Consider the following 26,809-nt stretch of genomic DNA (forward strand, 5'->3'; position numbering starts at 1 on the left):
CACTCACTCTCACACACAAACTCTCACACACACTCACTTGTTTTTGCAGCGTTTTAGATCTGATAAAACTGTGGTAAAATTCTGTTGCATTCTCCTAGGTTAGAACCTTGCTTAATAATTTGTTAAAGACGTCCGGACCCTATACGTTGCACAGTACAAGCATCCGCAAGTCGAGGTATTTGCATGCATCAAAGATCCCCTAGTTAGATCAATGGATCTTAAACGTTTGACTTCCTGGGACCCCCACTTAATCATTACTGTCATCCAGCAACCCCCACTAAATCAATTTTGGAATCCAGGAACCCCACTGAATCATTATGGGAAGCCGGGGACCTCGGCTTAAGCAATTTCGATGGTTTGAATCTCAAAACAATACAGAAATAAGCATTCACCAAACAAATACACAGATGATAAAGTATTTTATTAAAAGCACAAACACAGAAAAAATCTAAAAATATATTTTAATGGGAATTTTGGGCTTTTGTTTTTTCCTAATTAAATTGTGTCTGCCACTCATCTATGCATTAGTCTGTTTGATGCATTTTCTCTGCTGAAGGAAATCAATAAAGGTACTCGCAAGTTTTTTTACCCTCCAATTTCAAATTCCTTCACATTTAGGGAGCTTAAAAAAAACACATTTTGAGCCAACTTAAGAGAACGGAATTATTTTTAGTCGGGTCTGAACATGCTCACAGACTTTGGACAGTCACTCAGAGTAAATGCAGCCATTGGGTAGTGTTCTGACCCCTGGCCCTTCCTGTATGCTCTGGTGGGCATAAGGTAAATGTGAAAGACAATTTAACAGACCAATGGATGATGCTCACTGTCTGCAGGCCGGTCGGTGTATGTATTATATGTATGTTTTTATTGGGGGGGGGGGGGTAAGACTGCTAAAGCTGTCCATAAGGCCAGAATTCAACAAAGCGTACTCGAGTTGCTGTTTTTGATATTATAAATGAAGACAGACGCCTTGTCCTTTTAAAACTGCTCTACTTTTTCAATAATCAATCAGGAACCAACCTCAAAATCACAAACATGGCTGGAATTTTCAATAGATCGTATGCTTCAGGTACAATCTTGGAGAGTTCCCACCCGTCATCACTCTCATCCATCTCGACAACAATGTAATCATACTATCTGTACATTTTCTGAACCTCTGAGACTGAGGAGGTTACACTATAGAGTAACCCAAAAGACACGTTTTGAGTTCGAGTTATCTTGTGAACATTATCTATTGTTAGGGAAATAACAATAATGAGTATAAAAGTTTAGGAATTATTTTTGTAATGTGTATGCATTTGCATATGTATATCACCTTAAAAAATACTAAGAGTAGTGATAAGAATTAAAAAGCACCATTTAATTTAAATGTGGACAGGAGAATATGTTTCTTACCAGTGCGTAAAAGTAAGCTGCTTTCTCTTATATTTGATTTTCGTGCTGACCTGTTTTCCTCACAGCCTCCTGAGCGCCAGATCGTCGTGGGGATATGTTCTATGACTAAGAAGTCTAAATCTAAGCCCATGACACAGATCCTCGAACGGCTGTGCAAATTTGAATATATTACAGTGGTCATTATGTCTGAAGATGTCATCCTAAACGAGCCTGTGGAGAACTGGCCGATGTGCGACTGCCTCATCTCCTTTCATTCCAAAGGTGAGTACTATACCTCTCCATATGTGCCGTAAGGTGTCACATACTTAAAGAAGTATGCTAAACACATGTATTTCTCATTATTTTCTACATTGATTTACGTTTTTTTAAATAATTGCACCTTTCTTTGCAACTACTTAATCTTACAAGGCTTAAGTTTGTGAAAATGCATTCTAATCTTACCAATTGATTCTTTTTTTATTTAAACTGGAAAATAGATCATTGATACAGAGTTGAAATTAAATCAGAGTAGACATATGGATTATATTTCTTATTTGTAGGGTTTTATGACTGATTTATTCTACAGATGTGCACTCTGACATCAGTGATTGTTTTTGATGTGCTAACACTGCTTTTTAGGTTGTGTTTTCTGTTGTGAGGTATATTGTAGCTTAAGAAGAACACAGAGGAGATTGGAGCCTGTCTAGTGCTTACCATTGGGTTGGTTTTCTTGTCATTCTTATTGGCCTGTTTCTTATTCATGTCAATCTTGTGTTTGTCCCTCTCTTTGGAGATTTTCCTCTTTACTATCTCTTTTATTGGCTGACATCACTTCTTCCACTGTCTGCTTTTCAAGCTCTACATTTTTCTTTTGTATGAAGCACTCCATTCGAGTGCATTAGTTTTCATGCAGTCTCCATTGTGTATGTCTCTTCCCCTGCACTCCTGTTCCAGATTGCTTCTCTCTGCCTTCTTCCCTCTTGCGCTTGCCAGTGTGCTTCTTCCCGTTGCCTTCCCCCAACTGCGCCCTCCGTGTTGCTTTCTCCCATCCCTGTGTTTACTTTCACTTCTGCACTCACCCTGATGCGTTCACGACCTCTCCGATCCCTATTGCTTTCATGTCCCCTCCATGTTGCTTTAGGTGATACCTCACCTAAACTTTATTAGAGGATTTCCCTGGCAGCTAGATGCAAGCACACAATTGATGCTTATACTGTATCAAGTTTGTTTTCAATCCATAAAGTTCAGGTGAGGTAGCACCCATAGGCATTTTTAACATTTTCTGTAGAGATTCCTGCTTTGTGTGTGCTGCTGTCACTACAGTCCCAAGTGACAGGCTTTTGAATATGTAAGTGCTCCCTTCAGAATTGGTGTTGAACCCACCCGGTTAGCAGCAATGGTGGGTGTGGGCATGATGCTGAAGTATGCTGCATGGCTAGTGTGTTGGTGAGAGCCCAACAAATTAAAACAAGAGTTTTTTCCTGATTTTCGCAGTTGCTAGTAAGGATACTTCCTACTTTCTCTATAGGGTAGATCTCTCCATTTTATAATTAAGGAAATACATGAGCCTACTTGTTTGCTTAAATTATTTAAATATACATTTCTTTATATGTGCGTGTATGTAACATATATTCACTTTCTAGTAGGTGCTAAGACCTTCACTTACATTAAGAAAAACAAACCTACCCTTTAAATAAATATAACTAAGGTTAAAGTAGCGTTAAAGTTAAGTGTTCAAATGAAACAAGAACTAACATTAAAAAAACGCAAAAACACGGAAATACTCCAAACATGGTTTAGACAACTAACTATAACTTGCGGCCCCAACGTGCCCTGTTTATGACCTCATATTTTACAATACTTGAGGAAATAGAAATTTTTAGGTAGTCAGTGTGACCCCCACTCGCACCCTAGCCATGCACCCATGTTCCATGTATGTCCTGTAATTCCCTTCCCGTGTCTGCCATGATAATATTTCTGCATTTCCGTCTAATGTTAGCATGTCAGTTAGTGAGCCCTCCATGTATAAAGTACTGATTCCGCATTAAGGCCTACGTTTCCAATGCATTTACATGGTACACTTTTAAATATCGCAAAGCAGCACACGTTTTCCACGTTTTTCTGGCTCAGTCGAGCTAGGCCCTGAATTGAGGCTCCGAGTCTCTTCTGTCTCTGAAAGCTGCAATTTAGGTATGCATCCCTGACCTCTACCTTACTTCCTGCCCAGGCGAGCGGTGCCCGGCTCGGCCTGGCCTGCCTGCCAAGACGGTATTTTGCCTACAGTTATCTGCTCAGCCTCCGCAAAAACACATTCCAGTCTAGTGAAATAAGTAAACATATTCCCGGCTGCAGAGCAAAGGGCCTGGCCTTCCTGTCTCCTTGCAAGTGATTTACTGAACCCGTTACCATGGTAGGCCCATGGCCCCCGTACATTACATGAGGAAACATATGCACGCACTAGCATTCAGTATTGAACGGCCTCTGCCCGAGAGACCTTTTACTTCAGATAATACATCCTCTAAACACAAGATACCAGATATGCTATAGGTGCAGGTCGTTCTGACATCCCAGACACCAGACTCCTCTGCTAGTGCTAAAGTCAAGCCCCCAGCTCTCCCCAGTTACACGTCTACACCACGTCATGCTCAGTTGCGCGCGCATATGTGGTAAAGGTTTCTGCTGACCCTGCAAACTTTCTCTTTGCATACACCCACTTATGACACTTCTGTGACTCATCAAGTGCACGCCTACGTGTACGCCTCCTTACACACCTTCTTTTACGCCCATATGACTCTTATCTCTCTCTTTTCACTTGTTACGCCTACTGTATTCATTTCAATTATACAGTTTTACTCTATATAATGTGTGATGTTAATAAAATGTTGAATATCCCTTCCTGAACCTTAGTGGTGATGGAACCCGATGTCCAGTGTCTCGAGCCACTTAATTAAAGCCCGTATGACTCAGATACCACGGACTCTGCCTCTCATTTTATTGAGCTATCCTTATTGTCATTTAATGTATAGAAAAATAGTCCCGTAATTTTATTTACCACATAATCTGGCGCCCGAATAGGGACCCCTCCCCTTCCCCACGCGCCGGCGATGTAACGCAGGCCCCTGACCCCTTCTACAGCCGTGACGGACTCCTGTGCACACCCGCGGGTTTTCCTGCTAACTCCCTCAGGCCCACGGAGGAGACGGAGACTGCGACCCGGCATCCAGACGAGGCGGTGAGGAATGCGGAGAGTCCCGACCAGAGCCCAAGCCGAGAGAGCAAGGTCCGAGGTATCCGGAGGCCCACCTGTTCCGAAGCGCATGCGTAGCAGCCAGACGCCGTAGCAGTCCAGTCCAGTCCAGTATCGAGTTTCCGAGGCCTTCAGTTTTGCTTCCCGGTGAGTACTGTTGTTGGGAACGCATCTAGACGGGTTCATTAATTTGTGCCCGGTCAAGACGGGTCTGGGTACACAGACCCGGTCCAGACGTGTTCACTTAGGTGAATACGGTATGACGTGTCTCTTTATGGGACCGGTATGTCTGTACTGTTCTAGCAGTGCATCAATTAATTCAGTATTCTAGTATCGTATTTCGAGATTTCAGAATTATGTTTTTCTATGTACTAGGTAGTATCCGTCCAAAATGTTTTAATGTGTTTACTATCGTGGTATGAATGATTGTTTGCAATTCATTACTGTGTTTATTGTGTTTACGTTCGGGTAAGTTCAAATATGCCGCTGTTTTCGAAATTACGTCAGATAGGAACCAGGAAGGGGATACTCGAAGAGGCAGTTCCCGTCCCGCCTAGGGATACTCCCGGTCATTTTATGTACCATAAACATGGCTTAGATGCCATACTGTACTTAGATTTATGGGTGGACTATACCAAGGATCTGGAAGAGAAGTATAGATGGCCTGTCTCAGGGACATGGGATGCTGAATGCATCATGAGAGTAGAAGAAGCACTATGTAAAAAGAAAGCCAGACAATCTCAGAAAGATGCCATAGAATTATGGCGTAAAGAAGCGCATAGAAGAACAGAGAAAGAAATAAAGAAAGCAGAGAGAAGTAGAGAAGAATCTGAAAAAGCTAAAGAAAGAGAACTACTAGAAGAAGGTGAACGAGTTAAAGCAGAACAATTAGACAGACAAAGAAATGCCCTTATTACAGGCATGTATCCTGTTCTTGCCGAGGGCCTACCCAAAGTGACCCCGGAAGTACCCGGTAACTTGCCGCAACCATTGGTCCCGACTAAACTGCGTCATAAACAGACCGCAGCAGAAATGTTTCTTTCTTCCTACTTAGATGACACTGTTCCAGAGTATGTAAATACAAATCCTCCTCCAAATATTCATCCTCACAACCCTGTTAACACGATTCACCCCACTGTTCAACCTGTTACCAATCCCCCTCCCAATCCTTTTCACACAGCACCTGTAACTCAGGACCAACCTACAATACCGACACCTACTTTACCAGCGCCAATATTACCAGTACCAGCACAGCCTGCAAGCCCCGGCGGCTCACATCTAGGAGCCGCGGCAGGAGGTTTCTCCACCCCTCCTCAAGTAAAACGAATATCGTTACGAGACTTAGCACTGGAACAAACGCCAAAGGCAACATACGCTACCCTTAGAAAGAACCTTACTGATTGTATATATGATCCAGTACCGGGTGAGGATTCATTGGTCTTACACTCACTACGATTAAGGCGTGTTGCAGATTATTTGATCACTTTACCAGACATGAGAGAGAAATTAGACAAGATATATCACTTCATTAGAACGGGGGAGGGACCAGAAAGTATACAAGAGGCCATGGCACACAGAAAGGTGGAAACCCAACGCATGATTTTACAGTTCTTGATAAATTGTTTGATCAGGGAACAAGATCAACCACACAGAGAAGTAACTAGACGTATGTTAAATTGGAGTGATAACATAGCGGTCGGAAAGCATGATAAACAAAGTTGTGTAGAGTCAATGTACAGGAAAATCCGTAAGGAAATTATTGACATATGTGAGAAAGAACGGGCCTTGGCACAGGCCGACGAGAACGAAACTGAGAAAGAGGACGACGAGGTTTCAGAGGACGAAGATGTGACTCCAGCGAACATAAGTAAAATAAGTTACGTAGGTAGAGCAAGGCCTTTTGATAGGCCGATACGTCTAGAATACAAGAAACGTTCTCTCTCTCCCATACCAGAACACTATTCCCTTGAACGCATATTCCAAGCCTCTGACCAAGAATTGAAAAAACGAATAGGGAGTAGTGAGCTTAGTACTTTGCACGAACAGGAACTAGCCCGGTCAGCAGTCCAATGGGCTAGCAATTCTACCATATATAAAGATGACGTAGTAGCGCAAACATTTTTGAATCTTTCCCCAGACGAACAACGATTAGCTGGTATGTACATGATCCAGCATCTCATTACACTATATGAGAGTCAGCATTCTGACCCAGGCCCCCTATATAACTTATTGGAAGACTTATTGCTAGCTAGATGGAGAGGTTTGGGTACCGAACTAATTCATAAAATTTTGGAACAACGACATAGATATATGACTTTCCTAACTCCCCACTTCGTTCCTGTCCCTACTCAAAATCAAAAGACTTTTTTCATGGACAAACTGAATCCCTTACGAGAAGTTCATCCCGTTCGGACAACAGGTGGTGAGCTTGAACGAGTATTTGTTTACACCCCCTTAACGAAAATAGAACTATTAGAAATGAAAAAATTAGTGCCCTGTCACGATAAAGATCCAGCAGGGTTCCACCGTGAATTAAAAGATATGCTGCGCATGGGGGAGTATACGTATCCCGATATTATTAAAATGTTAAAGGTACTGTTGCCAGCCGGCATTTATGAAAAACTTAAAGAAAAAGAGTGGGAGGTGGGAGAGAAAAAGATTGATTGGGCAGAATTAGAAAACGAAGACAATACACGAATCCCTGGTACTGGTCTTGGGGAAAAAGCCAGAGTATTGCCCGAGTTGTTAATACAAGTTTTGCCAAGATTACTAACTACTAAAAAGGAGGACTGAGATGCGATCTCAGCCTGCAAACAGAAACAAGACGAAGACACTAGTGATTTTTATTCCAGATTCGAGAAATGTTTCATTATTAATAGCGGCCTGAAAACAAGTAGTGAATCATACCCACATCTTTTTGTGACCAAACTAGTAGAGAATTCCTTACCACAAGTTAAAAATAGAGTACTGAAAGTTGAGAGTACATGGCAAGCAAATAGCCCTTCCCAAATGGTACAAATGTTACAGTACCACCAGAACCGAATTAGGGAGGAACACTAACACGAACAGAGACGTATAAAGGACACGAAAATGAAAGTACTAGTTGCTCAGTCTGTCCCAGCTGATGGTCAGAAGAGGGGTACGGCACCGCCCGGTCATTCTGCAGCTCCTGTTGAAGGGAACTGCAATTACTGTAAACAGCCAGGTCACTATATAAATGAATGTGCCGTTCTGAGACACAATATCGCTACAGGCAAGACGAAAGAAAGACCGCGTCCTCCTAGACAAGAACATGTTCCACAAAATATTCCTCAGAACACGCAACCCCCACAGAATGCACAACAGACAGTAGCTGTACCCCAACCCCAACCCATTGCTGCCACACAACATGTCACGCAACAAATGTAGCAGTATGCACAGTCAGACTACCCAGACTATCAGCAGTACTCGTGAAACAGCCTTGAGAGGGAGGTTGGCTTGCCCCTTATCGAGGTTCCTGTAGATCAAGAGGGTCCCTATGTACATAGTCAGGTATTGGGGAAAGACAGAACATTTTTGATTGACACAGGGGCGAGCAGAACTACCATCAGTCATGACGAGGTTCCGGGGGCACCCCTCTCAGGCTCACAGAATGTTTCCCTGGGTTTTTCAGGAAAGCCTATTGTTAACGAAGTGTCAAAACCAGTTTCCCTAGAAGTTGGTCCATTGTCCCGTACTACAGACTTGTTGCTTACGAAATCATGTCCTGAAAATCTGCTTGGTATAAAAACGTTGAAAGCACTAGGAGCAGTGATATGTTGTTCTCCGGAAGGAGTGAGATTGTTTTTACGTGATTTTAAAGGACGTTATGTTTTGAGAGATTTTGACCCCAGACTTCAGAATGTTCCACAGCATTTATGGGCACAAGGTCCGACTGATGTAGGTTGTATGCACATTACACCATATCGTGTTACACTCAAGCAAGGAGTTGTACTGCCACGAATCCGACAATACAAATTACCACCTGATGCTTTAGTTGCCTTACTGAAAATTGTTGACGAGCTCATTGAACAAGGAGTGGTTGTAGAAACCGACTCCAATGTATGTAATTCTCCAATCATTCCGATCCTTAAACGAACTGACCCAAATGCACCACCGGTCTACAGAGTGGTGATTGACCTTCGAGAATTAAACAAATGCATAATACCCCAGTACCCAGTGGTCCCAGATATTTCCTCCCTGTTAACTGCCATTGATTCCGAAGCTGCGTTCTTCACTGTAATCGATCTCAAGAACGCCTTCTTTAGTGTCCCCATTCATCCGGAAAGCCAGTATCTTTTCGGATTCTGTTTAAATGGCCGAAGCTTCAAATTTGCACGTGCTCCTCAAGGGTTCACGGAAAGTCCTAGTATTTACAGCCAAGCCCTGAAACGACAACTAGACAGTATTCACATGCCTACTGACACTGCCCTACTCCAGTATGTTGACGATCTATTGATTACAGCACGGACCGAACGTGCATCACTGACAGTCTTGTATTTTCTGGCCGAGAAGGGGCATAAGGTGTCCCCTTCTAAGCTGCAATTCTGTGCCCAGCAAGTGGTATACCTTGGACACTTGCTGTCCAAGTGGGGTAGACAGTTGACACCAGACCGCATTCAGTTAATTGCACATCTTCCACAACCCAAGACACAAAAGGAAGTACGGGCCTTCATTGGCCTCACTTCTTACTGCCGACAATGGATCCCTCAGTACGCATATCTAGCCAAACCACTCATACAGTTGATGACACAGGAGGCAGCGACTTCGACTGTCCTCCCTTGGACTCAGGAACATACACAAGCTTTTGATGAACTGAAGAAAGCCCTATGTCAAGCACCTGTTTTAGCAACACCATGTTACAGCAAACCTTTTACACTTTTTGTCACTGAACGCGATGGCACAGCATTATCTGTTCTTACACAAGATCAAGCAGGAAAACACAAGCCTTGTGCTTATTTTTCTAGTACATTGGATCCAGTAGCCCAGGCTCTGCCTGCGTGCCTAAAATCAGTTGCAGCAACAGCTCTAGCAATCAGACAAAGCGACTCAATAGTGTTAGGACATCCCCTGACAGTACAGGTTCCACACTCCGTGGAAGTTCTCCTGAACCGAACCCAGACACAACACCTGACTATAGCACGACTGACAGGATATGAATTGACACTGTTTCAGCCACACATAGAGATCAGACGCTGCAACATTTTAAACCCTGCCACATTGTTACCCTCGAGCACAACTGACCCTACACCACATGACTGTGTGGAAGTCATTAATACTGTGACAAAACCAAGACAAGACTTGACAGACATTGCATTGCCCGACCCAGACCTGACACTTTATGTGGATGGTTCATGTATGAGAACAAGCACAGGAGAGTTAGTGGCCGCATATGCAGTGACCACTGAAACTGAAGTCATAGAAACGCATCGTATTGACACATTGTCTGCCCAAGCAGCAGAGCTCATCGCTCTGACCCGAGCCTGCATACGAGCCAAGAACTTGAAAGTAAACATATACACAGATTCACAGTATGCATTCGGAGTCGTTCACGACTTCGGTGTTCTCTGGTAAGAAAGAGGTTTTTTGACTTCTCATGGAGCCAAGATACAACATGGTCCCCTCATTCAAGCTCTGTTAGATGCAATACACCTGCCTACAGCCATTGCCATCATGAAGTGCAAAGCACATACGAAAGTTACTGACACCATTTCCCAGGGTAACGACCTGTTAGACCGAACAGCTAAACTCACAGCTCAGACTCAAACAGACATACCGACTGACCCGACAAAGACTGAAGTATCATCACAGACACATTGTATGACCGTTAAGGATCCCATACAAGATGTACTCGACATACAGACACATGCCACTCCAGACGAAATCAAGAAATGGACAGAACAAGGAGGGGTCCAGACAGATAAGGGATGGGTGACGAAGGGAAAAGCCACATGGTTTCTCCCCGACTCTATGGTTCAAGTGATCATAAATACAGCACATAGTCCAGCACACTTAGGAGAAAAAGCCATGTTAGACAGTATACAGAATATTTGGTCCAACAAACATTTACGTGCAGCAGCAAAACAGAAAGTGCGTACCTGCATGATCTGTTGTCAGTTCAATCCAGGCAAAGGCATTCCCGTGGAACAAGGTGGATTTCATCCTCCTGACCACCCTTTCGAAGTCCTCCAGATGGATTATATCCAGATGGACCGGTGTCGAGGATTCAAGTATGTCCTCGTAGTTGTATGTGCCCTATCCAGATGGACAGAAGCGTACCCAGTCCCAGATTACACTGCCGTGACCACTGCCAAACAGTTGGTTCGTGAATTTTTCCCGCGATACGGCTTGCCCCGTGTCGTGTACTCAGATAATGGACAGCCATTCTCGTCCGAACTGATGAAACAGGTATCACTCCTGTTAGGGTACCAGTGGAAATTTCACTGCGTACGACACCCCGAAGCAGCTGGTCTCGTTGAGAGACATAATCAGACTCTGAAAACACAGTTAGCGAAGGTCTGTGCAGAAAAAGGTGTAGATTGGATGGTAGCCCTGCCGGTTGCCCTCTTTTACATGTGTATGGTAGCTCATTCCAGAACCGGACTATCCCCGTACGAAGTGGTCTTTGGGAGACCACCAAATATGTGGGGTACACCTATGCCGCGCAAAATTACCGATGTTGATAGTAATATGCTGAAAGATTACCTGGCTTCCTTGATGTCTGCACTACTCTCTTGTCGTTCACAGGTCGCGGCTGCTTTCCCGGACAACACCCAAGTGAAAACGCATGAAATCGTTCCGGGTGATTTCGTCGGTATAAGGAACTTTGACCGCTCAAGCCCTCTGGAGCCCAGGTGGCGGGAGCCGAAGCTGGTGTTGATGACCACGAGGACGGCTGTGAAAGTCGAGGGAAGGAAAGGCTGGCTTCATTCCAGCCACATAAAAAGATTCCATGGACTGTGTCCAGAGACATTTCCCAAGGACTGCCCTGATTCTGATACTGACACTAAGCTCCCCTTGTTAGAAAAAACTCCGCAACAGGAGTATAGAAGCAAACTACGGTCTAGTAAGTCAGACAGCGTTTAATTGTTTAAGTCCCCCTCGGGTGAAGCGGTTAGACAGGTTTCTGACATGTATGAGATAGACCCAAATAGTGAGAGAGATAGACAGAAAGTCAAGAAAAACAAATACTGAAAGAATCTGCGTAGTAGATGCATTATTTTCTTAATCATTATGTTTTTACTGAGTATATCGATTATATGTATAAGCTTGATACTACATGTTTTCTTTCCTCCTCTTGGTTCACATGTACATTCTTCTTTTAATGACACCACAGAGCACACATTCAGTGACCTTCCCCCTCACGAACTATCCTATCGATTAGCAATGCGCAACAACACTTTCATTCGTATGTTACACCATACTCACCAGACCAGCAATGCCACAAATTGCTGGGTATGCGGCCGACTCCCACCTTATCAGAAATACAAGGGAGCTATGCCCCTCTTTCCCTACCCGTTTACACATAATGGTTCGTGCGGAGCATGGTTTGCTTTAAAGTCCTCCTAAGACAGTAAGTCCAAAGTTTCCCAGGGCAATTGGATATGGGGGAACCTGAATACAGTCATGAATAAAGCATGTTTTCCAGACGCAGACGGTCTTCCCCAAAGGAAAGGGACCGATCTAGAGAATGAAGTGTATGAATTAGGCAATTTTTCCCTCAACCTCATGATTCTGAACGTCCAGTCCGAGACTAATTCGGACTTTCCGTTTATAACAGTTTTACCAGTGAAAGGCGAATTATGCGTTAAAAAGAATGGTTCAGTACATCTAGGACACAGTGATTGTAATACTGTGGTCGAATTCAGCGATAAAGGAAAGTCTACTTTCAAAGCTTCTCGCCATTCCTATTTTATTTGTGGTCAGACAGCTTATGTACATCTGCCCCTGGATTGGGATGGAACGTGTTATATCGCGTTCCTATTACCACCAGTTTTCCTAGCCCCATCTAATTATCATCGAGATACCCATCTTGTGCATGTTAGACACAAGAGAGACCTTCCTCCCGTTATCGATTATTCCGAGTCAGCATGGGACCAGTATAAGGATTACATCAAAGGATACTTCTGGTTCGTAGGTCCTGTCCAGAACAGTAAAATAATACGCAGGTTAACAAGAACTTTGGAAGCAGTAGTGAATGAGACTACTTCTGCCTTAGGTAACCTGACCGAAGAGCAGTCTGCTATGAGACTTGTTGTTCTTCAAAACCGCCTTGTCCTTGACGTCATCTTGGCCGATAGGGGCGGGGCTTGTAGAGTGATCGGATCCAGTTGTTGCGTGTTTATTCCTAATAACGCGCCATCAGTGTATAAAGCAATAACAAGGCTTCATAAAATAGCTCACCAGATACACCAGAATCCTGGCACCTGGACATGGTCTGGTTGGCTCTGGAGTGTGATATCCGCCTGGGGATGGAAAGTACTGTCATTCCTAGGAATAATACTGCTCATTTTATTCAGTTGCTGTCTCTGTCTGCAATGTGGGCCAGCGATTTGCGGCTTGTGCGCCACTGCTTGTATTCCCCGTCCACGTTCACGTTCCCGTTCCCGAATGAAGAAAGATGAGCAAATGATGTTATACGAACAAACAGATGGTCTCATGAAGATAGATATATCCTAAAGGGCGCAGTAGGGGCCAAGGAGGGAATGAGGAAATAGAAATTTTTAGGTAGTCAGTGTGACCCCCACTCGCACCCTAGCCATGCACCCATGTTCCATGTATGTCCTGTAATTCCCTTCCCGTGTCTGCCATGATAATATTTCTGCATTTCCGTCTAATGTTAGCATGTCAGTTAGTGAGCCCTCCATGTATAAAGTACTGATTCCGCATTAAGGCCTACGTTTCCAATGCATTTACATGGTACACTTTTAAATATCGCAAAGCAGCACACGTTTTTCTGGCTCAGTCGAGCTAGGCCCTGAATTGAGGCTCCGAGTCTCTTCTGTCTCTGAAAGCTGCAATTTAGGTATGCATCCCTGACCTCTACCTTACTTCCTGCCCAGGCGAGCGGTGCCCGGCTCGGCCTGGCCTGCCTGCCAAGACGGTATTTTGCCTACAGTTATCTGCTCAGCCTCCGCAAAAACACATTCCAGTCTAGTGAAATAGGTAAACATATTCCCGGCTGCAGAGCAAAGGGCCCGGCCTTCCTGTCTCCTTGCACGTGATTTACTGAACCCGTTACCATGGTAGGCCCATGGCCCCCGTACATTACATGAGGAAACATATGCACGCACTAGCATTCAGTATTGAACGGCCTCTGCCCGAGAGACCTTTTACTTTAGATAATACATCCTCTAAACACAAGATACCAGATATGCTATAGGTGCAGGTCGTTCTGACATCCCAGACACCAGACTCCTCTACTAGTGCTAAAGTCAAGCCCCCAGCTCTCCCCAGTTACACGTCTACACCACGTCATGCTCAGTTGCGCGCGCATATGTGGTAAAGGTTTCTGCTGACCCTGCAAACTTTCTCTTTGCATACACCCACTTATGACACTTCTGTGACTCATCCAGTGCACGCCTACGTGTACGCCTCCTTACACACCTTCTTTTACGCCCATATGACTCTTATCTCTCTCTTTTCACTTGTTACGCCTACTGTATTCATTTCAATTATACAGTTTTACTATATATAATGTGTGATGTTAATAAAATGTTGAATATCCCTTCCTGAACCTTAGTGGTGATGGAACCCGATGTCCAGTGTCTCGAGCCACTTAATTAAAGCCCGTATGACTCAGATACCACGGACTCTGCCTCTCATTTTATTGAGCTATCCTTATTGTCATTTAATGTATAGAAAAATAGTCCCGGTAATTTTATTTATTGGTTGAATACAGCCTTGCTCACCCGGGGTAGCGAGGCTGTTTTCAGCTGAAACTCTTTAGATTGTAGCCAGACAACAATAAACTGGAACAACCCACACACAGCGTTGTCATCCTTTGGGCACAAAGAAGTTGGGGCAATTGTACAGACTTTGCTGAGTCCGTTGATGCAACGCGCCCTTTGGTCAGGTGTGCGGCGGCAATCGGCAAACATATCAGAGAATATATATATAAATGTAAATATATAGATATTCATATATATATTTATATATATTCATGTGGAGTGCAACTGCATCGACTGTCCCCTTTTTGCACTGTTGGTAAAATATAGAAGAAAAATGTAGTTATGGTTGGTGTGCCACTTCTTTCCTGCTCCTTGGAAGAGAACTTGCCGGAGTGTGTCAGTAGGTAGTTATAGTTAGGACCTAGTTTACATAGGAAAAGCGTTTTTTAATTTGCTAATAACTTTAGCATCGTTTGACATATCGTTATGACATTTTAAAAACTCAATTGCCACTCACTTCAGATGCTGTATTGGAAATTTCAGGGTGATCTGTCAAGCGGGGGCTAAGATAAGGGGGTTGGTGGTTCCCAAACACATTTTCCGCATATTAATTTCTATAGGAAATTTTAGATACAGCTAAAGCCCGAACTGCTGAACGGAATTCCACCAAATTTGCCATGAGGACTTCACCCCTACTAGTAGTTCACCAGGAGGTGCGTTTGCAGAGTGGTAGAGAAATGGGGCGTGGCCTCCAACAACCTCTCAAGGACGTCCTTGTGGGCCAACTACTCCTCCTGTTACCTTCAGTAAGTCCCACACAGGTGGATTACAAAGAGGTCTTCAGAGGCCCTGCCCCCTTACTCCACCACTCTGCAAATGCGACTACTAAAACAAAAAATAGAAATTCACTGAAAAAAACCAAATATTACTGGGAGGTTATAGTTGTGAATTAGCATTTAAAAAATATTTGAAACTCATTGATAAAACTTCAGATTTCACGCATACAAAATACAAAACCAGTGTAATTCAGCCGTAATAGTTTGTGAGCTAACTATAACTCACGCCCCTGCAATGCACTGCTTATGACCTCACATATTATAGAACCTCTTGGGACCACAGAGACGACAGCAAGACAAGACCGCTTAACCTTGAAAAAGCCCTCTGCCTGTTGGCCATCGGGCAAAACAAGTGTCGGCTGTTTTTCTTTTGAAATATACTTCTGGATTAAGAATTAAAACGGCGCACCATGCCCTGAAAAGAAGTCTGGATTTTGGGAATTATTTTCTGGAACATTATTATTGATCATTAGGCACAGACCTCCTCCCAAGTTCATATCTTTACCTCAAAAGTAGTGGCTGGTGGGTGTAGCCATTTGGGAGGCGTGTGACAACCACATAATTTAGGTCTTGACCCTCTGGCTGGAACCCCAACACCAAAAACTCCACCCATTGCATAGACTAAAGAATCACAGAGACGAATCATCCCCTTACCATTAACCCTTACTTCGACAAGGGGCCTTATAGGCTTTCTAGGCACGCTTTCTTACCGCGACCTAACTCAACGGTTATATGTTGTTCCTGTATCCTAATGTTTCACTTTGCTCTTTTTGTTATGTATACTTGATGTGCCTGCATTTATTCGTTTGTATATCCAGCCTGACTTAATGTAAAGCGCTCTGATATCCGCAAGGATCTTGTTCGCGCTATATAAGACCTTCAAAATAAAATAAATAAAATACAATTGACCCTTTGGTTTTTTTCAGAGAATGAAAAAAAAATATATATATATATATATATATATATTTACTGGAAAAACAAAGGTTAAAGTAACGTTGTAGTTTGGTGAAATGTTCAGTTTTAAATTCTAAAAACCAATCCAATTCACAAGTTTTAGTTGACGTTCTCACAAGTTATTATAACTCTTGCCCCAAGGTACCTGTAAATCGCGCCCCCGCCATGCACAGTGACATTATCAATGATGCCAAAGAAGAAATCACGAGTAATGTAATATGTAGGGTACCTTTTTTTTTTTAAAAAAAGAGGAGGGGGCTGCGGGGCACTCCTCCCTGAACCTTCAGGGCCATATATATTTTAAATGAGGGTGGGTGCTGCATGGCCCCTCTCCCCAAGCCTCCTAAGGCCCTGAGGACTCCATCCCCCAGAGCCATTATTAAAATTAAAGAGGAGTGGGGGTCATGCGGCCCCCTACCTGAGCCTTGTAAGGCCCTAGGAAACCCATACACCAGGGCTGTTTGGAAAAAAAAGGGGGGGTTTGCGGCCGCACGGCCTCCCTCCCCGAGCCTGCATAGTCCCTGTTGAGCCCCTCTCCTAGGGCCACTGATTAAAATTAAGGGAAGGGGGGCAGGCGGTCCCTCTACCTGTGTTGATTTCAGCCCTGGATCGCCATACCCCAGAGCCCAGTTCATTTTTTGGGAGGATGGAGGCAAGTTGCAACACCCTCCCTGGGCTGCTTTTAGCCCCCGGGACCCATCCCTTGGGGCCCAGCAAATCTTTTGGGGCAGAGGAGCACATGGCCCCCTCCGTAGACCGACTGTGGACCAGAGGACCCCATCACCCGGGGACCAACACCATATTCATGGGGAGGGAGGCCTGCGACTCACCCCTTCCCGGGTCGATTTCAGCCCTTGGGACCCCATACCCAGGGAACTAGCCAACAAAGAGTGGGTGCCCTGGTGCCCACCCGGGGCACCTACCAAACTATCATTGTGGGCTGCGGGGGGAGCCCTGAGGCCCACGTGACTCCAACCAGCTCCCCTCATCCAGCGGGAGCTTGCATTGCTCCTACCCACAGGGAGCTACCTGCGGGCAGGAGCAGTATTTAGACATTTTTCCCTGCCCGCATCACGGAGGGCAGAAAAGCGGATCTGAAGTCCGCTTACAACAGGCAAGAGTATTTTCCAAGTTCACACCTGGTGGCGCGGTCCTATTGTTTGCTCCCACTGGGCCGGAGATTTGAAATTGCTCCCGCTAAGCAGGAGCAAACACATGTTTCCCTGCCTGTGCCAGTGCTTACAGGGAAACCGCTATGTCCAAGGGATGGCCTCCCCTCGACAGCCTGAGCTGGCCCTGGATACCTTAGGCCATTAATGACGCAGGCAGGGGGATTGCGCAGATCCCTCCCCTTTACAGATGCGTCTGGGCCCCAGGGAATGGGATCTCCAGGGCTGAAATTAGTCCTCGGGAGACAACCGGCCCCCCTCACCCTATACATATATTGCTGGGTTCTAGGGGCGAAAACGGTGCAGGGAGGTGAGCCATGTGCCTCCCTCCCCCATAAACTAGCGACGGACCTCAGCAAATAGTGTCCCTGGGGCCGCAATTGGCTTGGGGACTGGGCCCACATAGGGGGGTTTAAAATAAAAAAGCCCACAATTGCTTTTAAAAAAATAAAAGAAAATTGCCACTGATTTCTGTATTCTCTGCGAATTTGCAGCAGAGTTTTAAATAGAAACGTTTTTGGCCCTAGCCCTATGGGGTCAAGGTATTCCTATACTGCCCCTTGTTTCTTTTCTTTCCGGACCTTATCCAGAGTCCTAAGACAGATGCCACCATTTCCTGACTGAGGTGATCGCAGCCAGTGTAATCACAGTTTGAGATCCGCAATCTACTGGGATCCGCAGAGCAAACTTATGCCAAATTATACTTAGTTTTTGAGCATTAATTGCTCAAAAACTACTGAATGGATTTAGAGAAGAACTCAAAAAGCACCCTTTCTAGACCTAGCTCGAGTTTCCTGCCTAATTTCGTGTAAATCGGTTCAGTGGTTCAGGCTTTAGCTGTGTCTAAAGTTCCTATGAGAAAATGGATAAAATGCCTTTTGGGACACCCTCTCCCCCATTCCCCCCACTGCTTGACGGATCACCCAGAAACTTTCCATGTGCAAATTGGAGAAAAAAGAGCACTTTTTTGGAATGTTTCTTGGAGATTCTTCAAACGGCGCTTGGGTGATTAACAACACAAAAAGCGCATTTCCTATGGAAACACGATCCTAACTATAACTACCCAGTAACAACTGGGAATTATTTTACGTTAAAAAAAAAACACCTAGAAATTCATGAATAAAAGAAGGTTAAAGCAACTTTATAATTAGGTGTGATCAAAAGATCTGGTTTTGCTTAAAAATAAAAACAAAAGCAGTTTAGAAATTCACTGATAAAACACAGGTTAAAGTAACGGACTAGTTATGTGAATATGCTAATGACAACATTAACGTTTTGAACTAAAAAAAAAGCGGAAAAATTCACCAGTTCTAGTTCGCAGCACTAACTATAACTTGCACTGCTTATAACCTCACATATGACATCACTAATGAAATGTTCTATGACATCCCTGATGACATCGCAAATGACATAATTGATGACATCACTGATAAAATCACTGATGACCTCAAATGAGTGTGCTAGTTTTATTCTTTACATAGTGGTGGGTAAGTACCTTATTATTTGTCTACCTACTTTAATACTGCTTTCATCCAGCTGATGGGTGTGTTTACAAAACACATCTGCTCCTAACGCATCATAGGTCTGTAGAAGTATTGTACATTTTGTAAATCATTGTATTCAAGAGTAACTCTGTGTGCTGGTGTGCTGGTGACAGTTGACGACTTGTGTTCATTATGTTCCACACAAGTTTTTTGGTACTACAGAAAATATATTCAACATGAGTTAGATTCTGCTTAGTAGATACTAACTTTTGGAAGCAGCCTTGAGTTGCTAGACAGAATTGTGTCTACATGACAATTTCTACATAACTTAGAAGCCTGTGTGTACCAGGTACTAACCTATATATATACATGTGCTTATTTAGCGTGAGAAGATGTGCTATCTGTAAATTATTCACAACAGTATAAAGGGTGCGGGTAGTAGGATGTTAGCACCTTCAGATAGTGATTATTTTCCGCAACTGTTACATATAGTGCACACTGTTCTTAGTATTTTAATACTATGTTTTTTTTTTAATAAACGTTTCACTGTTTGCAAACAGTATGGTATAAAGTTAACACTCTCCATAGAGTAAGCACTGTTTACAGTACATAGTTATCTACTAATCCATTTCTCAATGTCGGTTTGGTGAGTTTTAGGTGTTGGATATGGATAAAAGCTGTTCTTAGTAGGTCATTTGTTTTGCAACTGACGTTTGCTATTTTTAAGAACTTGTTTTTTCTCTGAACAGGTGTATACAGATGATTAAACACCTATATATCTGTGGTTGATTGTTAATGTAAACTATGCTGTCATGAACTGTTCTAGCTTGAAAGTGTATGTTATACGCTCAGTGTTGCAAATAATGCATGCTTTATACATCTAAAGGATTTGTGTCGGTGATGGCAGTAATGTTGGCTGATATTTTCCTGAGTTATTGTGTACTTGATGTGATTTGAGATGCCATTAGTGATGTCATAAATGATGTTATAGAACATATCATGAGTGATGTCATATGGATCCAGATGTTGTTTCTAGACCTTGAATAGTGTTACACCCAGTATTAAAATGTTTAAGTGTTACGAAGTTAAATCATGTGAATTAATACATGATTAGTGATGAAACTTACTATAGTTAGGAGATGAACAATGATAAGTATTGGAGTATGACAGATGTTCAAATAATATTGTTTTTAATCAATCTCTAATGGTGTGGTTACCCAGATTTGAATGCTCATGTGTCCATTTCAGCTTGCTCCTTGAGGCATAGAAATTTCTCAACCTCAAAGTTGTACCAAAGTATAGGAGTTAGACTTGGTAGAGAAGCTTCAGACAGGACAGCCCCTCATATCAGACATGGTTTCTTTTCATTACTTTCCTTACAAGCAGCAGTCTGCTCCACCTTTTTGTTTACATTGGCCTTGCTGTTTAAGATTAGGAATCTTAATTGACGATTGTAGAATCATGACTGAGTATTGATATCACTGTAGTCTAATAATGAGAGCTTTTGTATGTTTTACGTCTATTGCAACTTTAGTTGGTACTCTGCACCCTTTCAACCTCAAAGTTTTTATCAAAAGAAATATTGAGCAAAGATGCGATCCATTTTTTCGCAAACTTCTCACTGATGGCAGCACGTTTCTCAATGTCTTCTTAAAGACCAAAAACATGTAATTGCCACTCATGTTATTATTTTCCAAATCCAGGGAAGATGTTTCCCAAAGCACCCAGCTTCCTTTTTGCAGCGATTTTGATCTTTTTTTTGTGCTCAAGAAGTATTTTGCTTGGAGTAGATGTATTGTATTGTAATTACAATTATATAGCGCTTACTAGCCCGGACGAGGCGTCTAAGCGCTTTTTCGGCGAGTAGCAAGCTACTTCGGGACCCATAGAGGATTAGTGGTGTATTAGTATAGTGAAACATGCAAGTACATGTTAAGTGTTGGATAGGTTAGTCAGTTATTTGGATTTGGAATGATAGCAGAAGGATAGAGTAGGAAAAGGTTTGTATTTATATAATGCTTGTTGACCCACGCTATTCAACAAACCCATAAAGGATTAGTTGTGAATTAATGGTAGACTTAGTAGACTGCATCAGTTTCCTCGTGGTGGAGAAGTCTTCCATTATAAGGTCCATGTTGATTCTTGCAGATAGACCAGTTTTCTATTTTATTGAGGTTTGTAATGGCTCTTTTTTGGCTTAATATTTTTCCATTTTTGGTTTGGTCTTCTTCCATGATCTCCACAGTATGTAGATTGATAAGTGTAGTGGCAGATAATTAGTTATGTACCGTACTTAGGACGCCAATGTGAGACCAAGTTAGAGATGCACCTGTTGCTCTGAATATGTTATCTGAGCAGAGTCGAAATATTTTATCGTACTCAAAGGAATGTACCTGATCACTGGTCACTGACTACTACAATTTAGTTTGGAGACAATAAATGTTGATATCATGACCTTTATGAGTCATTAGCATGTATTTAACTTTTCTTCGGTCCTGTGTGACTGATATTTGGAGGAAAATTGGATTTTTCTGGAAATGTTAGATCTAAATGTGTAAGTCTAGAGTGGTCTCGCTGCTGGGGTAAAAACGCTGAAATTGAAAAACCTTTTCAGGCACAATGAACAGGGAAAATTATGCATGCGATAAAGACTGCCAAAAAGATCTGCTGCACTGCTTCCATTATTCTCCTCATGCGCGAATGTCTGTCATTTTTTCAGCTTTTCTTTTGCAAACTTGTTGCTTTGTATCACAGATTCTTGCTGTAGCTGCATGGATTTCAATTAAATCCTGTGTTTGATGACTGAACTAGATTAGAGAATTGGGTTTCCTAGCAAAGGTGTTCTTCCTACTGAACGTGGTCCAGGCTAGATGTTTTGCTTACTGTGGCCTGTACTCTTCAACCCTCTCCGTCTTTCTTCATGACCGTTTTTCCAAGCTCGTCACTTGCATTGGGGGCTGAATATGTTGGGTGCCCTGTGACCACTTGCTCACCGGACCCTGTGGTGGTCCTGGCAGCTGCTTAAACTTCTGGCCACACACAGATCAGGGTTTCCTCCTGTAAAGATGTAAGATTTATTTGTTGCCTGGTTTTGGTAAAACAAATTCAACTGGAAGGCACACAACATCTTTCCTCTCTTGAGAAGTATAGTTGGGAGTAACGAAACAGTAACCCAGAAAAAGTCTGTGACACACTGTGTCAAAAGCAGCTGATAGGTTAGGATACCTAGTTTTTAAGAGTGTTTGGAGTGCTGGAAGAATATAAGATAATTCAATAAAGTGAGACAGTTTCTTTAGTATATGAGTTAGAATCAAGAAAAGAAGAAATATTGATGGTGACTAAAGTGCTACATAAGTAGAAAAGGGGGTGGTGATGGACAGAGTCTCTGAATTAAGCAGAACACTCCTACCCAGTCAACAGATCAGGGCTTGATCCATCACCGTTTTTTAGCTCACTGCACCATCCCAGCTCAGAACCTGGCTACATGCAAATTAGTCTGACCCTGGCCCCGTGCATCATGGGAACAGGGCAGACCAAACTACCAAGCCAATTCTTGTACTGGAAAGGAAACCAGCTTCCGGGGATCGGTTTCTGGCATTACAGCCGTCTTCGGCCCGGCTTGCTTGAATCCTGATGGTGCAGTGAGCAAGGGACTCACATCTGAGTATACCCTTCCACGCTTATGGTGGACAAAACGATTCAGAAAAGGGGGTGGTGATGGACAGAGTCTCTGAATTAAGCAGAACACTCCTACCCAGTTAACAGATCAGGGCTTGATCCATCACCGTTTTTTAGCTCACTGCACCATCCCAGCTCAGAACCTGGCTACATGCAAATTAGTCTGACCCTGGCCCAGTGCATCATGAAGCTTGTTTCCTTTCCAGTAAAAGAATTGGCTTGGTAGTTTGGTCTGCCCTGTTCCCATGATGCACTTGGACAGGGACAGACTAATTTGCATGTAGCCAGGTTCTGAGCTGGGATGGTGCAGTGAGCTAAAAAACGGTGATGGATCAAGCCCGGATCTGTTGACTGGGTAGGAGTGCTCTGCTTAATTCAGATACTCTGTCCATCACCACCCCCTTACCTGAATCGTTTTGTCCACCATAAGCGTGGAAGGGTATGCTCTGACATGAGTCCCTTGCTCACTGCACCATCAGGATTCAAGCAAGCCGGGCCGAAGATGGCTGTAATGCCAGAAACCGGTCCCCGGAAGCTTGTTTCCTTTCCAGTAAAAGAATTGGCTTGGTAATTTGGTCTGCCCTGTTCCCATGATGCACTGGGCCAGGGACAGACTAATTTGCATGTAGCCAGGTGCTGAGCTGGGATGGTGCAGTGAGCTAAAAAACGGTGATGGATCAAGCCCGGATCTGTTGACTGAGTAGGAGTGCTCTGCTTAATTCAGATACTCTGTCCATCACCACCCCCTTACCTGAAACATAAGTAGAAAGACACACAAGACGAGTGCTGTACGCTGAAAATTGGCAGAAAGGGGTTGGTGAATTGAACAGTTTGTATAGAACGTTAACATTAAAGGATTTTGCAAGAGATGAGTATTAGTCTAAAGAGGAGACAAATGAGATAAGTGAAAAGATGTGAGTTAACAGAATAGTAGTCGGAGATTAAGAAGAGGCAACAAAAATTGACGTCCATTCAAAAAAGAAGAGAATTTCTAGAGTTTGAAGTGGCTGATGCAGGTTGCAGAACTTGGACCTAAACGATTAAAAATAAACAGAATGTCAAAGGCAGCTGCAGCAATGCACACATTGAAGTCAGTGCATGCTGAACAATTAGATGGATCAAGAGGAAGAATGTGAGCTCATGGTTTATAAAAGAGTGCTAGTAAAAACAAGAATTGTGGAGCAAGGGTGTGTTAGTTCTTGGAACAGCATTTCATAAGCAAAGTAAATCTGAATATAAGGCATATGAAGTGTGGGGCATCAAAATGTACATCAACATGGGAGTGGGTTTCCTCCAGCAAAACACAGCTTTACAAAGTTTCTGAAAGACCTGAGGACTCTAGAAAACAACTGTTAAGAAGGCTTTTATGAGTGATCGATAAACAAAAGGTTTTGGAAGCAAAGTTTGATGACTGTAATATGAAGGTTTTTAAATGGGGAAAAAGAGATGGCATGAGTCAAACTGGTATCAATATTGGTACCAAGAGCCTACTTTGAAATGTACACACAAGAGTGGATAGTATATTGTTGCTCATTTTTTCCTGTCTGATTTTTTTTTTAAACAGGATTTCCACTTGACAAAGCTGTTGCTTATTCCAAGTTACGTAACCCATTTTTGATCAACGACCTGAATATGCAGTATTTCATCCAAGACAGGTACGTTTAGACATTCCTTTTTGCATTCATTTTGTTTTCCTCCGCGCTCATCAGAGTTTTCTGTTTGTTTTCCATGTTCCTTTTCTCTTTCCTTTAGTAACTGCCCATGTTGTTACCTGTCTTCTGTGATAGTTTCTCTTTTGCCTTATTGGCACAGCCCTCTTTCAGAAATATAGAATTGGGGAATATGGAACCATAGAAGAACTACAATACCTCTATAGTTTGACAATTTTTCAGCCTATATTGTCCACAAAGTTTACAGCACTACCCAGAAGCATGGTAAAGAAGGTCTTGATAGTCCCTTCCATGTCCTTTCTCAGGATTAGGCTTATGGGTGGGTCTTCGCAAGGGGCTAAGAGCAGCCATCACTACCTCCTGCTTCTCCTAGCTATAACTATTTTCCCAATCTTGGTAATTTGTGGTGAGGTGAGAGGAAAGGTGACCGGACCTAGCGCACCACTGTACCTCCTTAAGAACTTGGAAAGGGGATTTAGTTAGTGGAAGAGATGAGAGAGAAGTTGGGAGGACCTGATTCGGTGCTGAACCCCCGCTTCCACAGAACAAGCATTTACAATGCAATGGTTTCGCCTTTGGAAAAGTTAGAGTTATTGGCATTGTATATGCCAAAATTTGTATTTATGTTTTTGTTTCGAAAACAGATAAGTAAATGGCATTGTCATTTACATTGCCATTACCTTTTTTTTTGCAGTCACTTGGCACTCTCTAGCACTCCCTAGCACTCTTTATGCACTCTGCATTTCTTATGCACTCCCTGTGCACTCTGCATGCACTCTGTACTCTATATGCACCCTGCACGCTCCACTTCCTATGCACTCCCTTTGCACTCTGCACTTTTTATGCAGCACTCTGTATGCACTGTGCACTTTGTATGCACTCCACACTTCCTATGCACTCTGCACTCCCTATGCACTCTGCACTTATCATGCACTCCCTATGCACTCCCTATGCACTCTGCACTCCCTATGCAGCACTTTGCATAGAGAGTGCAGAGTGCATAGGGAGTGCATAGAGAGTGCAGAGTGCATAGAGAGTGCAGAGTGCCTAAAGAGTGCAGAGTGCACTCCCTATGCACTCTGCACTGTCTATGCACTCTGCACTCCCTATGCACTCTGCACTCCCTATGCACTCTGCACTGTCTATGCACTCTGCACTCCCTATGCACTCTGCACTCCCTATGCACTCTGCACTCCCTATGCACTCTGCACTCCCTATGCACTCTGCACTCCCTATGCACTCTGCACTCCCTATGCACTCTGCACTCCCTATGCACTCTGCACTCATTATGCACTCTGCACTCCCTATGCACTCTGTATGCATTCTGCATTACCTATGCACTGTGCACTGTCTATGCACTGTGCACTCTGCACTCCCTATGCACTCTCTGCATTCCTTATGCACTCTGCACTTCCTATGCACTTTGCACTCTCTATACACTCTGCACTCTCTATGTACTCTCTCTGCACTTTGCACTGTCTATGCACTCCCTATGCACTCTGCATTACCTATGCACTCTCTATGCACTTTGCACTCCTTATGCACTCTGCACTCTCTCTGCACTCTTTATACATTCTGCACTTTTATGCACTCTCTCTCTGCACTCTCTATGCACTCTGCACTCCTTATGCACTCTGCACTGTGTATGCACTCCCTATGCACTCTGCATTCCCTATGCACTCTGCACTTTGTATACATTCCCTATGCACTTTGTATGCACTCTTTATGCACGCTCTCTGGACTCTGCATTCCCTGGCAGAAGAGAGAGAGAATGGGCATAAAGGAGTGTGAGGGCATGAGGGAAGGTAGGAGGGTGTGAGAAAGGCAGAAAGGAGAGGGCAGCAGGTTAGAGGGAGTGCGGGAAGGAGAAGGAGGAGAGAGATGGAGGACAAGAAGGTGAAAGAGAGCAGAAGAGAGAGGTGGAAAGGGAGGGCAGTAGAGACTAAGAAGGCAGAAGAGAGAGAGGGATAACAGTAGAGAGAAGGGCAGAGGTAATAGAGTGAGAGAAGGCAGAAGAGATAGGGAGGTCAGGAAAGAATAGAGCAGGAAGGAGCGAGAGAGTGTTGAAAGAAAAGATAAGGAGTGCGGGATAGAAAGTGTAGAGAAAATGTGGATGTAGATGGAGAGTGAAAGGCAGGAGTGTGAGAGATGTAGAGGGAGGGCGAAAGGAAGTGAGATTGAAACAAAGGAGAGAGATAAAAGATTGAGGACAGTAAAGTGAAAGAGATCAGAAGAGAGGTGGAAAGGGAGAGAGTGGGAGAGAGGGAAAGGGAGGGAGTGAGAAGGAAGGATGTAGGGCAAGAAAGAGAGAGGGTAGAAGGGAGAGAGGGGGCAGGTATTAGTGTAGTAATGTAGACAGAAAGAGGAAAAAATGTGTGAAAAAGTTGACAGTGCCTCAGGAAAGCAACACCGTAGCAGTTTGCAGATTTGTTCTCATCACATAAGGAACACCATTGGAGTTTGCAGATTTGTTGTCACCTGCACTCACT

General features: G+C 43.5%; 1 protein-coding gene across 9 annotated transcripts in view; it reads left to right on the forward strand.

Annotated features, from left to right (window-relative positions):
- Positions 1-26,809, forward strand: part of PPIP5K1 (diphosphoinositol pentakisphosphate kinase 1) — a 1,319,084-nt gene that overhangs the window by 239,978 nt on the left and 1,052,297 nt on the right. For all 9 annotated transcript variants that reach the window (XM_086958191.1, XM_086958195.1, XM_086958197.1 and 6 more), the window contains 2 exons: positions 1,461-1,656; positions 24,215-24,305. In XM_086958191.1, the coding sequence (XP_086814317.1) occupies positions 1,461-1,656; positions 24,215-24,305 (287 nt within the window). The remainder of the gene's footprint in view (positions 1-1,460; positions 1,657-24,214; positions 24,306-26,809) is intronic.

Source organism: Lissotriton vulgaris, chromosome 2_1, assembly GCF_964263255.1.
Source record: "Lissotriton vulgaris chromosome 2_1, aLisVul1.2, whole genome shotgun sequence".
NCBI lineage: Eukaryota > Metazoa > Chordata > Amphibia > Caudata > Salamandridae > Lissotriton > Lissotriton vulgaris.